Below are 16,013 nucleotides of genomic sequence, written 5' to 3' on the forward strand. Positions count from 1 at the left end.
TTGGTTTGTGGACGACACATCTGTAGTCTGGCCATGAGGCAGAAAGCTGTGGACAAATTTTGTGGTTTACTAAATAATATAAATCCAAAAATCCAGTTCACAATGGAAATAGAAAATGACAACAAAAATACCTTTCTTGGATGTTTTAGTTATGAGACAGACTGATGAAAGTTTAGAACATGAGGTTTTCGAAAAGTAGTGCACACGCACAGATATTTACATCAGAACTCTAATCACCATCTACAATAAAAGAGAGATGTTATTAAAAGTCTTGTCGACAGAGCCAAAAGGGCTTGCACACCAGTATGCCTTGATGCCAAATTAAAACATCTAAAGCAAACTTTCCAGAAAAGTGGCTACTCAGGGAAAGAAGTTAACGGAAATCTACGCCCATATAACGAAAGATCAAAGGACAAGCATGAAAAATAATGATGTAAAAATACAGTTTCTCTTCCTTTTATTAAGAAAGCAACAGGTCATATTGAAAAGGTTTTACAGAAACATGACATTAGACCAAGTTTTAGATCAACAAAGAAAACAGATCACACACTTTGACCTGTGATGGATAAATGCCCTCCTCTGTCAGCATGTGGCATATATAAAATTCCATGTATGTGTGGTAAATTTTATATTGGGACAACTAAACTACATGTGAAAACACTGCCTAAGGAACACAAAAGTCTTTGCTGACTAGGAAAAATGGACAAATCAGCTGTAGCAGAGCATGCTCTTGAGTCAGGAAGTCATGAAGCGAAGTTTTATGAAACAAAAATTTTACCTACAACGACAAGCTATTAACAACAGCTATGTAGCGAATCCACTGAAGTACAGAAACATAGGGATAATTTTAAAAGGACAGAAGGGACCATGAAGCTTAACAACATATGGACAGTAGCTCTGCAGAATTGCTAAACAGTTTTTTAATGTTTGATGAGACGAAAATTGACTGTTAAGTTTTATCTTTGGCGAGGATCATCTCTGCTTACCACATGTGATTCTGGCTGTGCCCCTATTTCTACAGTATATGTGTCAGTCTAAGACATCTAACTCATCAGTTGGCAAGCCTCAATGGAGGAGCAACACCTGTGAAGATGTCCAGTGCAATACTAGTTGAAACATTAGGAACAGAAGTGTTCCGTGAACCACGACCTTATATTGGGAAAGGTTCACCTGCAGCACCATCATCTGGTCATGAAAGCCTTCATTAAATATCTTATGTCTGTCTGAATGTTTATTAGAGTATTTTGTAAAAAAAACTGAGTTAAATTGGACAAGAATTTTTTTTGAGATTTTTGCTAGCAATATTTCCCCTTTATGTATCATATACTCAGGGTGACCCTATGCTAAGGTTACAAACTTTCATGGCTGAGTGAAAAGAGTAAATGTATCAATTTGAGGAGATGGACCCTGGTGCAGGAACAACAGAGTCAAAAGTTTTAAGTAAAAATTTTTCTCATGCCTCTGACAGTGGCCATCATCTAATGCACGATCTTTGCTTTCCATAATTTGAGAAGTGGTAGTGTTGATTAAAACAAGAAAAAAAAAGTCTTGTACATATGGTCTCTAAAGTGCATATCTTAAGAACTACACGCAATTTTTCATTTTTGCTATTGTGAAACACATCTTATCTACTGAACAAATGCACACAGCTCTTAAGGTAAGTTCTTTTTAGAGCACATGATTCCTGGATGTATTTTCTTGTTTTGGGCCCCTACTATCTTCTCCCAAAATATGGAAACCGGAAAGCTTCCAGTAGAGGTGGTGAACTGTCAGAGGTATCAGAACGATTTTCTCTTATAACTTTCATTTTTTTTCCTGGAGCAGGAACCCTTACCTCAAATCGATATATTTACCTTTCTCCCTGATCCCTGTAACATCATCACAAAATCATCTGTCTATTTATATACTGAAAATATATGTAGCCTATGCCTGTCTCAACGTTTATTAGAGTATCATGTAAAAATATGAAGTAAGCCGGTCAAAAACTTTTGCTAATACAGTTTCCCCTCTGTATATTATATATACTAAAGAAATATATAGTCTAATAGTCTATGTCCATCCGAAAGTTTATTAGAAAATTATGTAAAAATTTGAAGTAAATTGGTCGAGTAATTTCTTAGATTTTTGTTAACAATGTTAAAACAACAACTTATCTTTATATAGGATTATAGACCACAAAGAAACAGAATCAGCCACAAACAAGAATCTACCCAACCCAAACTGAAAATTTTCAGCACATCTTGTGAAGTTATGGCTTATATTTTTGTATCAATTTTTTGAAACAGATGTACTCCTGAGTGACACATGCATACAAGACAGCTCATTACTGCAGCATGACTCAACCTTTCAGCATCTGCAATCCAACACTAGATTTGGAGGATTGGGTTCTGCAGGATGAGATGAACCCTAGTACAAGATTCAGCTAAATGGCCCACCAACATGATGTAAGCCAAAGTACGATTATGTGTATCCTGTATGAGAACCACTACTATCCCTGTCACCTGCAATGATTGCAAGGATTATCAGCAGCAGATTTCCCTCTATAGGAAGGATTTTGTCGGTGGTTTCTGCACCAGACTATCACAATTATGGGATTTCTGTCACCAGCCCTCTTTACCAATGACACAGTCTTTACCAGAACTGGCATCAACAATCTGCATCCCACAGAAACCACTTTAAACATCTGTTGTGGTATGGATGCGATGCATCTCTGTACTGCGTCTCTCTAATTTTTTCAGTATTTTGACACTAAAGCTCCACAGTTACAAACCTTACAAATTGCCAAGAATAAGTAAATTTATTGCTACATTGACAAAACCAGAATCAGTGGGCCAATATTGCTTTCTGTCTTACAGGTAGCACACAAAATTACTCCTGAAGGTCTCTCAACAGCCAGAGAAGAAGTCTTCACAGACTTGAAGGAGTGGCAATACTGAAAGACAGTTTAATAATAAATCACTCTTAGAATTTTTGGCAGGATGGATTGATGAGTTTTTGCAATGAAAACCAGAGCATATCATATTCTGGTACCATTTTCAACAACCTACCTCTTCAAAACCAGATTTTTTTTTTGGTTGGATGCCTTGACAACAAAATACAAGTATCAGCTTAACATACAAAAATAACTCAGAACATTTGTTTTTAATATTAAATCCTGCTTCAAAAAACTCTGCTCTGCATACCAGTCCCAAAGAAAGTCACTAATAACAACAAAACTTGTTTTTAATTTAGTCCTGAAAAATTAATTATTAAATGCATTGTGCAATACTGATAATAGTTCTACTTCTAAGTGCATTATATCAGTGTAAATGTAAATTTTAGTTTTTTTATATGTCAGAACGTATTCTGTACTGCTTTTCTTTTAGTAAATTGATCACTTTCTGAATTAATATTTCTTTTTTACTTTTTTACTTTTTGATAAGCTCATGTTCCTCCTTTAGTGTAATTACATGCCCTGTAAGGGGCATGCCACAGTTTGAGATTTGCTGCATTAATGCAATGTGCAGCCCTCTGCCACACACCGCTTGGTGGCTAGTGGAGTATATATGTAGATGTAGAATTCAGAAACACACTATATAATGATGTAATATGTTACTTACCCTATCTGATTTAATTATTGAGTAAATGTGCTCTTTTATCTGATTCCGTGTCTGATCTGATATTTTCGTGGGTCGGTTGTCATGCTTTCCTCGCCCATCACGAGGATACATAACATTCTGGTCCTGTTTCTGGCACAGTATCCTAATCTTATGTGCAGAAATACCATGAATATGTGCAAATGCTAGCCTGCAGACCTGCACTTCCTTCCCTCGGTGCCTGACAAAGTAACGATAACTGCATGTTCTTCGATCACTGTCCTTGCATCTTTTTCTTGCAATATCGTATTTACGTATCAGGCCAAACAAGTAAGCATTCTGCTCATCATGGCTCTTCAGTGAATAATATCCATCAAACAGCTTGTTTCTAACATCTTCTGTTACAATTTTGTAACATTTACGACGACATTTGCAGTCCTCTCCAATTTTTCTCTCCTGAACAACATCACCTTTGCTGTTTATGTATGACTTTCCTGCTACTCTCAATCTTTTCCTCTTTTCTCGTTGCCACTCTGAAAATATGAAAATAAATTTTGTCACCTTCAAGGTTGTCACTTGGTATGAAGTTGACATACAAGCAGTGCCAAAAGCATATAAAATCATCATCAGTGTTTAATGAGTTCAAAGACAGAGTACTGAAGATAATGTATTTAGCACTTTAGTAACACAAGAAGGTGAGAAACTAAGAATGTACAGAAACAGTAAGTGGTGAAACAATGACAAAGATGGCTAGAAATTGTAATAACAAAGAGAGAATTGTGGCAAATATCAGAATGAAAATAACAGAAAAAACATGTACTCTTGATAACCGGGGAAAGCATTGAACAACAGAGTAAAAAGTGAGAGAAAGACAACAACAACAATAATAGGAGTAGGAGTAGGAGTAGTAGTAGTAGTAGTAGTAGTAGTAGGTTGGATATTATTAAGACAGAATAAATTGTGGTGCTGTGCAAAAAAACAAAATAAAACAAATAAAGAAAATGACATAGAAATTAGAAATCTGGCAAATGAAGAGTAAAACACAAATACAGATGAAGAAGTAAGTAAAAAAAAGAAGGCAAGGCATTGACACAGTAAACAACAACAATGTACAATACTTTCTATTAGTACACGATTGCAAATCCTTTTCTCGTATGACATCCTGCAAGCCATAGGTGAAGGGCAATAGGCATATTTCATATTTCCAGATTTTCGAAAAGTGTCTGCAAACTGTTGACAAAGGTCTAAGTGTACAAGTTTGGTTCCCAGGTATGTGATTAGCTCAGAGGCTTCTTAAGTAACAGAACTCACTATGTTGTCCTCGACAGTGAGTGTTCATCAGGAACAAGGGTATTGTCAGGTATCCCCCGGGAAGTATGATAGGTCAGTTCTTATTCTCTATATACATAAATTATCTAACAACGGAAAATTCAGAATGGAATAATGCCAACATTATGAAGAGAATAGGCTGCTACTCACCATAAAAAGGAGATGCTCAGTCACATATGGGCACAACAAAAAAGCTGTTAACAAGCAAGCTTAGGGCCAAAAGGGGTTCCTCTGAATTAGACAACATATGCACACCCTTTCACGCAAATGTAACTCACACAAATGACCACTATCTCTGGATGCTGATCAAGGACTGACAGACAACATGAGCAACAATTTACAGCTGTTTGCTGATGATGCTGTGATGTACGGGAAGGCATCATCATTGAGTGACTGAAAGGGGATATGGGTTAACTTCAGACAGAATTTCTAGTTGGTGTGATGAATGCCAGTTTACTCTAAATGTAAATTAATACAGATGAGTAGGGAAAATAATCCTGTAACATTTGAATACAGTATTACTAGTGTGTTGTTTGACACAGTCACATCAGTTAAATATCTAGGTGTAACACTGCAAAGCAGCATGAAATGGAATATGCACTCAGGTTGGTAGTAAGGAAGGTGAATGTCTGATTTTATTTTATTGGGAGAATTTTGGAAAAGTGTAGCCCACCTATGAGGTTGTACTGAAAATTGATACCTCAGATTTTTTATGTGCAAACACTTACAGATTTTTATTTAAAAACGAATGTTATTAACACTCTACATCTTTATTCTTCATTTCTACATATTTCGTATGTCAGTACTTGAGAAACAGCGTGCTCTAGTCAAGTTCCAAATCTGAAGAGTTTGTCCACATGTGGAGCAGCCTCTCCTTCAGCATGACAATGCTAGACCATGCACGAGCACTGTGACATCTTCAACAATTCAATGTCTTGCTTTCACTGTCATCGATCATCCTCCATAGTGTCCTGGTTTGGACCCATCCAGTTTCCAAAACTTAAGGAACGCACTTGAGGACTTCGTTTTGACAGTGATGAAGTGGTGCAAGCAAAGTCAGAGGTGGTGGCTCCATCAATGAACTCAAACATTCTACAGTGATGGTATCACTGGACTGGCCTCTTGGTGGGAGAAATGCATTTGTCACCAGGGTGAATATATTCAGAAATAAGTATTTATAAATGAAAAATAAAGAAGTAGAATGTTAATAACATTTGTTTTACTTAGAAAGCTTTTAAATTTCTCATATTAAAAATTGACAGGCTTTATCTTGCAGCATGCCCTTGTATAGAGGAGATGTCATAAGGAATACTAGTGCAACCCATTCTTGAGTACTGTTGTAATGTTTGGGATCCCCAACCAGGTGAGATTAAAGGATGACATTGAAGTTATTCAGAGGCATGCTGATAGATTTCTAACTGGTACTTTCAATCAGCACATAACTATTATGGAGATGCTTTGTCAACTCAAAATGGAAATCCCTAGTGGGAAGATGATGTTCTTTTCGTGAGGAACTATTCAGTAAATTTTGAGAACTGGAATTTGAGGTCTATTGCAGAACAATTCTACTGCTGCCAAAGTACATTTCGCATAAGAGAAGAGAAATAAGGGAGTGAAATTTCGACTTTTAGGGAGGCAGAGGGTTTTCCCTCATTCTATTTGCGAGAGGAACATGAAAGGAAATAACTAGTAATGCTTCAAGGAACCTTTCCCCGTGCACTGTACTGTGGCTTGCAGAGTATGTATGTAGATTTAGATGTATAATTTATATCTTAACAATTCTATTTCCAATTTATCCCTTGTGAATTGCAACTTTTTCTGGCATGAATGACAGAGGATTCACATCCTTGCAGGGTCCAGTCGCAAAATGCAACTAATTCACTGCCTAACACCATGGCAATACCATTCTGGATCAGCGAGACAATGAATAGCAACTAACTAGCATTCATTAGGTTGTTTGATATATTTAAAAGTTTGTCTTCCTACAAATTTCCATAGGTTTCCAGTTGCTTGAAGCATTGTTCCGTTACATGACATTGTTAAATAGTATTTATAGAATATGGCTCAGAAATAGTGCACAATCAAGTTATTTAACAAGCAGAGACTATTAAGCCAAAGTTTAACAAACTGATTTAGCAAATAAACAATTTAATTCCCTTGTAAATACTTCTAGCACACCATTTACAAATTATTTTGCTTGCTAACACAGTATACAGGAAAAATAATACTGATAATTACCATCAAATTGCAAGAGGGACAAGGACTTCTGCACATGAAGTGATTTTTGTACAAAATACATTATCAGGGTGGTGTTCCACTTGAATTATTGTATCAGTTTGAAACACGGCACAAACCAAATATAGATAGCAAATGCCCACTAGTTGTCATATGGCAGGAAATTTAGGTAAAAATATAAGAAAGATGTATGAGACCTACAGTTTGGAATCAAGGGAGAGAAAAGATTTGGAGGATTACACTCAGTAATAGCACAGTTATGTTGTCTAGGTTACCATCTCAAAGTACAGGACAAGAAGGAAAGAAACAGTGAAATTCCAGCAAAAGGCAATATTTATAAAGGTGCAAAGGAAAGATTAGGCTTCAATGTGCTGTTGATGGTGAGATCATTTGACATGGATCATAACTGGATAAACATGATGAAGCAAATTACTCTGCCTTTAAATTAAAAAAAAAATCTCACAATTCAAGAAAAAGTCACAATCTGAACTGTCAGAGAAGAGTTTGAAACTACTCCAATGTATAATCTTGACTGGTGTGAGATTTGAAAATAAAGTGGGAGAAAAGAGGGCAAATGTTAAACATAGGGGAAAGATCAATGGAAAACAGAAGTGTATAAGATACAAAAATTGTTAGCATATGAGAAAATGGAAATACATTGGAAATTATTGAGAAGGGCAATTCCATAGTTACGGGTGTTACATGTACACACCTTAAAATCAGGAAAAATAATGTAAGGAAAAATATTTATTGAAATTAATATTGAAAACTTTTAAGGCTTACATTATATTTCATGTTAGAAATGTTGATACTGGAATTGTTTTATTGTTCTCCTGGTTATTAATCAAAAAAGTAGTGTTACGGGTGTTACCAAAAGTAGACCTAGTCCCTGTTATGAGTTAGGGAATTCTCTAATTTCTGCAAACTTGATGAAGCTTTTATTCTTGTAAAACAACTGTCAAGAGGTATTGCCCCAAATTTTATTTTGAAATATAAATTTTTATTTTTTTGGACATCATAACTCCGTATATATATTTTTTTTGCTGTTACGGGCGTTACATTAAATGTTACGGGTGTTACATAGATGCATCAGATTTGATTCTTGAAGGAATAAATCTACCTCTTACAATTGCATAAAAAGAAAAGAAGTATTGTAGTTTATTTGGAATAAAAGTATGTACTTAAGAGAACATATTTGAAGGATAAAGCTATTTATTACACAAAAAATTTTCTTACAATTTTATAGTACAACTAGGCCAAGATATCGTTACTTACTTAACATTTACCTCGTTTTGTAGGCCTAATAAATTTATGACAAAAATGTTTTCTTATTATTGATAGGTTTAAAAACTTCATTTAAAAAACTTTTCCAGCAACATCCAATTCAAAATTGAACTCATAGTACAAACGGTTACCTTGTTTGATTTCTGGTGCTGTTGCCTTAGATAGTACTTGACTGAATTTCACAAAACAAACATCAGTTTCATCTAGTTTAAAAAGTGTTTTACTTTTTCCTACTGACTTCAGAAACATTATTTTCACATCCTCCTCTTCATCAACCTCACTCTGGCAGATTCCCAAGTAACGGTGTTGAATTTTGGATAGGGTTGGCTTCTTTTTGTCACTTGGAATGTCAACCAAGACAAATAACCCAAATTTTAAATCAGACTTTTCAATTTTATTAGTTAGGCTTAACTGACGAGCACTTCCAATATTGTCTTGCGATTCAGATGGTGAAACAGTCTCCTGATTAGAATCATTAGAACTGCACATTTCATAGAAGTTTATGCATCTTTTTGCATGTAATGTTTTAACTTTGGCATCCTCAGTAATAAATACTGACATCCTTGTCATTCATTAATGACTCTGCTGTTTTTGAAACCAGCAAATCAGTTGTGTTATAAGCCCGAAAGTGATGGCAGCCCTGGATTTGAGGAATTGCTTGTAAATTTTTCCACCTTTCATCCAAAATAGGAATGTTATGCTCCACTGTTATCTTATCAACCCATAGTACCTTAATTTTAGAAAAATTCTTCAGAGTGTAGTCATAAAAGTCAATTGCGTTGTTAATAATAACTTTCCTAGATCTAACAGCTGTCCACACACTCCTCTTCAGTGCACCTCCTATGCCATCCATGGCTCCTTTACCATGTGAACTGGCAAAAAAATTCCATTCAACTGTCAATCCAAAGTTTCAGAGCCAATTATATCGGAAACTATCTTTTTAATAACACCAGATTTTTTACTGGGGCTTTTTCGAAGTACCTTCAACACTTTCTTCACAGCTTTACCAAATGTCTGTTTACACTTGTAAGTCCCAATAGGAGAAGATTCATTTGGAACTTTTGATCTTGCGAGTTCTAGTTTTTTCTTCTCTCTCTCTCTCTCTCTCTCTCTCTCTCTCTCTCTCTCTCTCTCTCTCTCTCTTATTTTTCTTCGATTCTTATCTCTAAGACGTTGATTATTTTTCAATTTTTTTTTTAACCTGCAATCTTCTTAATTCGTCTTGTTCTTTCTTCAAGTAAGCTTCTCTGTTTTCATGGTTATCTTTAATCTTTTCTTGGTACTTCTTCACTCTTTCCCTTGCTGGTACTGGTGCCACGGTCTCCGAAGACAGAAATCATGATAATGTAGGCATATATATGTATAAACATAACGCTGTCCAGAGAGATAAAAGTAAAAGACATTGTTAAGCATAGGCTCTTATGAATGACTAGAATCTGCCTCAATGAGCTGTTTACTGGGCCTATATAAAATTTAAAACTGAGGTTAGCAATATTGTTGTTCTTGGAAAAGTTAGAATGGAAAACATAAACTATATGTAATCTAATTTTGGGCTTAATTAACGTTTTAGGAGGATGTCAGTTGAGTCAGGTTAATGCCCTAATTAACTTTTATAATGTAGGTGTAGTGCTTAAACAAATGTATGCAGTGGAATAAAAATTTTAGTTTTCATGCTTAAAACTGTTTTCAAAAATGACTCTGAGCACCATGGGACTTAACATCTGTGGTCATCAGTCCCCTAGAACTTAGAACTACTTAAACCTAACTAACCTAAGGACATCACACACATCCATGCCAGAGGCAGGATTCGAACCTGCGACCGTAGCGGTCACGCGGTTCCAGACTGAAGCGCCTAGAACCGCACAGCCACACCGGCTGGCAAAACTGTTTTCATATGTCATAAACATAGTTAAGAAACTTTATTCATTAATAATAATACCATTTGGTTATAATTTAAATGTAGGGCCTAGGCCTACTAAAGATTGAGGTGGCATTAAACCATCCAATTCAAGTTACGGGTGTTACGCATGTGTTAAGTAACACCCGAAACAAAAATTAGTAACACCCGTAACAGCTCTAAGAGTGTTAAATAAGATTTCAAAATGCCATGTAATGGTATGATATTGTAAAACATGGGTATAACCTCACTTTTACAGAAAGGTATTGTACAGAACAAATTTACTAGATTACAAATTAAACTTTTGTATCTTTTTTGTTACGGGTGTTACAAGCTGCATATATATTATAAAACAAACAAAATAAAGAAATGCAATTAGCTTACCTCAGCAAAATGAATTATTATGAGCTATAACAATGTTGACTTCAATATTCTTTGCAACAATAGAACAATCAGCTATGGATAACACAACTAATATTCATCTGGAAATAGCATAAAACATACCTCTCTTTGGTGCCATAGAACAGTGCACTTTAAACACTTAGTGAAGGTAGAAATTTATTTTTTTCATATTCATGATTATTTTGCAATGAACAAATGTACTTTTAACTTGGCATTTTTAAAGTTATATTTGTAATATTGTCATTTTAATTTTTTTGTCACAAAGTCTCTTTAACATGGAATGACCCAGAAGTAGATACTAGGGAAGGAAAATATGCAAAACTAGGAACAAAATATAAGAGAAAGCTAACATGTGAAAACATATGTATGCCAAGAATTGTACAAGCATAGAAACATGAATAAGCTTAAAAACATAACAACTTTTCAACTATAGCTTTTTCTAGCGTAACTATAGAAACGACGACACAGTTACAGTGACACTTAATATGTTTATAAAATATACATCTATTTTTAGACAAATATCTTACTATAGGCAGAAAAGACCTTACTTTAAAAAAAGGGCTGTTGCTTTTGATAGGCAATACCTGGAGGCAATAATCTGTAGGAATATGAAACGGGATGATCACACATGCTCAGTCACAGGTAAAGTAGGTTGCAGATTGTTTCATCGATTGCATACTGTGCAAATGCAGTCTACAAAGGAGATTGCTTACCAAATGTCCATGTATTCCATCACTGAATATCACTCAAGTGTTTGGGACTAGACAGAACAACAGCAGATACATACAAAGACGATCAGCACAAACAGAAACCTGAACAGGCAGATGTCAACTACCAGGGAAAGGCTAATTTCAGGATGCAATATAGTGTGAAGAATCTATGAACATACTATAGCTTCTTTTGTACTGCTTCAATATGGACCATGAGGACAAAATTAGTCCAATTACAGAATGCACAGAGGCATTTAGTCATCCTTCTCTTGCTCCATATATAAGTGGAATAAATTCTAATATGTGCTACAATGGGAAGTGCTCTCTGCCATGCACTTTACAGTGATCTGCAAAGTATTGATGTAGAAGTCAAATTCCATTCAGAATTCTAGACTACGAAGCAAAAGTCAAGATGAAACTATTTTTATGTCTTGTATTTTGATACAAATTCCAGGTCAGCAGAAAAAGATTTCTATTATCAGCAACAAATATCATTACAGAGTAAATGTACTGACAAGTGAGCGTAAGAATGTCAGGATCAGTAAATAGTACTCTGCAGGGTATGTGGTTATCTACTTATATAGACTGGTGACCTCAGATGTTAAGTCCCATAGTGCTTAGAGCCATTTGAACCATTATCTACTTATATAACATTCCTACCACACTGAAAGCCAGTTAATAACAAGTGTTTTTTGTTTTTTTTTTTTGGGGGGGGGGGGGGGGACACCTCTGTATTCTACTATAGGTCACTTTCTCAAAACATTTTTCAAAGATTGAAATTGGTCTATAAAGAGAGTTGTTTCACTTGTCTCCACTTTTGTAGTGGGAGAGTACTACAGAATATACAAGTTCACTGGGAAATATGCTTTGAATCATTTACTAATGATGAGTAAACATCTTGACGATAGTCCTATACAGTCAGCACAAGATTTTAATACTCCACTAGAAATACCATCATAGCCGGAAGAATTAACAATATTTAGTGTGTCAATGACTTTCGTAATGTTCTTAATGGTTCTATTTTTGAAACTGTTTAATAATGATGCTTGCTGTGTCTACCAACATAAATTTAATGCATATATCTCTATAGTAGATGCAATTTTTGCTGACTATGTATGACAGTACTAACAGAATTTGGTCATCAATGACATGTCCACGGCTGACCACCTATCCGAGCCTTGTAAAAATATATTTGTCTCTATGTATATTTGAGCTATTTATTTTCATTGTATTCTGATGACAAATCATTGTGATATGATAACTGGTGAATAAATAAACATATAAATGATTTTAATATGTCATAATTTATGTCTTCCAGAAACTCTATTTCTTTCAGATAAGGATTTTTATTTGTTTCTTGTTTAATAGCATTTCAAACTCTTTTTGCTTTATTTCTAGAGTGTTTTACTTTTTCTGGCTGCATGTTTAAGAAATGTTTAAATAATCAATCTACAATGTCTACTTTATAAATCCTGTCCCAGCATTCTTCTTTTAATTTGTCACTAAACATGATGTTTAGAGTTATTGTTTATGATTCTGTGATACAATACTTCTCTTTCATGAAACATATGTCATATTTTATTGCTAACGTTTCACCATCATGGTCAAATGAGCAATCATTCTAACATTCAGATCTAAACCACTGAAACGACATTTAGAACAAGGGACTCCATTCCGAATCCTATACGTGGAACCAAGGTCTCAAGGTCTCCACCATTTACACTCTTCCACAGAACATGCTCAATTTACTACATCTGCTGTAAATTTCATCTCTTAGCTGAATGTACACTGCAGCATCGCTGTACTGGTGTTATTCTTTGTAACAAGTTTGGCACATTTGATATACTTTTCTTTCTTTATGATGCTGGTGTTTGCCATTATATTCTTATTGTTATTGGCAATTGTATCTATACATTTACTACAATTGTATAATAATGTTGTGGATCAAGGAAATCCTTTCAAGAATTACAAAAAAAAAAAAGGTAGAAAAATTAAGAAGCTATTTAATTTTGTGACAACTTCTGCATGTGATGTCATTAAAAGCTGCTAATGCCTGTGTTTAGTTTGCTGTCCTTTATTTTGCCACAGCAGTATCATACAGCCTACTTCATGTTTGATGCTAAAAATTCTGGAAACAAATGTAGATAGAAAGACCCATCATGTGACAGTCCTCTAACTATAAAACCTGTCAAAACTCCTGTGGATTCTTTTATAAATGAGTTTCCTCAACAACAGCATACTAGTACAATTATTCTTCAATAGTTTCAAAATCATGAACCTTGTTTTGAAACCTTGACCAAGTTTTATGAGTATAACTGCAGAAAAAGCTGGTACCTGGAAGCGACTAGCAGTTAACATTTGTACTGAGAGACTTTTAGCTGAACCCTTGAGACACAGGGCTGACGTAAAATGTGACCTGCATTAATGTGTATGACAAACTGTTTTAAATCTTGGCATTAAATTAACTCTTACAACAGCAGAAGAAAATTCATGTTTAATACTTTGAATGGGGCATCGTAGAAGAGATGGAGGAAACAGAAGCCACTGAGCATGTAAAATTGTCTTCATACACTGTGCAAGAACGCTGCCAGATACAGCCAATTTCTGGATGATATAATGAAAAACAGCATGAATTGCCTCTATAATAACAGTTAGTAACACTAGCTTCTGTCAACATTAGTAAATAAAGTATCTAGAAGGAGTATTTCATGTGACAGTACACAGGAAATGTAGACAGTTGTTACTGCTCTGCAGTATCTAGTGGGAAAACTATGATCGACTATCAGCCTGCCGAATATGGCTGATATCACTTTCGAAACATTGTGTCATCACAACAGTAGTTTACTTGGCGAACGGCGTTCTGCTTTAACTCTGCAAAGGTGCTATATGTGTGCTGCAGTTGGACCGACTTAAAAGGTGTACCGCTAGAAAACATATACAGTATAAGCCTTTGGGAAGGTAGGTAGGGCATCTGAAAGCACTGAATGAATCTATATTTCAGTCTTGATCGAGAAGAGAAGTTTACTAGGCCACATTACATCTCAACAACTTGACGATTGTCGTTATGTCAGACATCGTAGCCAGAGAAGGAACGTAAAGCACTGTAAATATCAATTTCCATGCATGTTCATACGGGGCCCAATATTTCGGTATGAAACATTCACTCCATTTCTGCATCCCACTCACCAGACGGGTTTCGTGTTCGCTTCTTAATTTGTTTATTTCTATTACTCTCCTCAACTTCGGCCATGCTACAATCGAAGTATCGAACAGCGTCTTCGACACAGCCATAGTTACTCTCGTTATGTGGGAATTGGAATGTTTTGAATTTGCAGATGAATTCTGTATGACGATTTGGGGATTTGTCAAGAGAGAAGGTCCTATAATTGCAAGTCCTGAAAATAAAAGCATAAAAAATAAAAGTGTTCAAATTACCATTATTTGAACAATCATTGTAGGAACGACATTTTTCAGCTCTGTCTGTCAGAAAGCCTCGAATCCATTCACAAATGTGGCCCTGTATTCCGTTATTTCGTATTTTGCTCACTAGGCATTAGGCAGCACTCCAGAACTGAATCGAATGCCTGTCGAATGCAAATGTTGTATAAGTCTGTTGCGTCCTGAATCTCTGGTGAGGTAAATGGAATTCAACTTTAGAAAAAGGAATACGACATACAAAACATTTATAACGTCTTAAGGAGGCCCCACACGTAAATGTATGCTTGACAAGCATAAAGCTGCAAGCCTGCTTGCCCAAGCATGTTTGAGAGTGTGTACGACATATTTGCACAAGCGTTAAAACTGTACAAGTAGCTTGATCGAATTACGATCATGCAACTTGCAAGCGTTTAGGGTGTGTAACAAGAATAGGGAGGGTTGTGCGAACATTTGTCATCTAGCTCGATTTAATTTTTATTTGGTTCTGTTAAATCACATCCCGTACGAAGGCTGTCCTGTACTGTAGATCCAGTAGAAGAAGAGAGAAGAAAATCAATAGTACTGTGATACAGTTTCCAATGCGTGTCTACCACGAATGGTTAATGCGAGAATAATGTTTTCGTTTCTTTAACTTCTCTTCACTGCATATATCACATTTTATCTTCTGTCTTTTTTTCGTTATACAAACAAAATGGTTGTCGAAGCCAGCGCATCGTCGCGTGAGCTCCACATTTTCTGATAAAGAAACTAGTGATTGTACAAACTTGCTTGAGCAGTGTGTAAGCGCAAGGAATTTATACAAGCACGCTTGCGCAAGCATGCTTGTCAATAGTGTAATTACGTTTGTGGCCGCCTTTACAATACAAAGTGTAACTTAAAGAGAAGCGGACACACAAAGAATAAACAAAAGGGCCTACGCCCTGGAATAGATACAGAAATGCAACTTCGGCATTATCAATGTCTTTGGCGGGGAGATCTTAAATGTTAAAATAAAATTTCAACACTCCCACTGTTTGAGCATCTTAAAACCCATTTTTGACTAGCTCTGTGTTCAAACTTGTACGCAACATCACAAACAAATGCTTGTGCAGTGGTTTGGTTCAAATGTCCGCATATTGTTTATCACTTGGAATATACTGGATG

General features: G+C 35.5%; 1 protein-coding gene across 1 annotated transcript in view; it reads right to left on the reverse strand.

The window, feature by feature from the left end:
- Positions 1 to 14,723, reverse strand: part of LOC126412153 (uncharacterized) — a 68,833-nt gene extending 54,110 nt beyond the window's left edge. Inside the window, exons 1-2 of the mRNA XM_050081611.1 lie at positions 14,619 to 14,723; positions 3,600 to 4,108 (exon numbers count right to left, since the gene is read on the reverse strand). Coding sequence (XP_049937568.1) covers positions 3,600 to 4,108; positions 14,619 to 14,682 — 573 coding nt within the window. The 5' untranslated portion in view covers positions 14,683 to 14,723. The remainder of the gene's footprint in view (positions 1 to 3,599; positions 4,109 to 14,618) is intronic.
- Between the last annotated feature and the right edge of the window lie 1,290 nt (positions 14,724 to 16,013).

This window comes from Schistocerca serialis, chromosome 7, assembly GCF_023864345.2.
Source record: "Schistocerca serialis cubense isolate TAMUIC-IGC-003099 chromosome 7, iqSchSeri2.2, whole genome shotgun sequence".
In the NCBI taxonomy this organism is placed as follows: Eukaryota; Metazoa; Arthropoda; class Insecta; order Orthoptera; family Acrididae; genus Schistocerca; species Schistocerca serialis.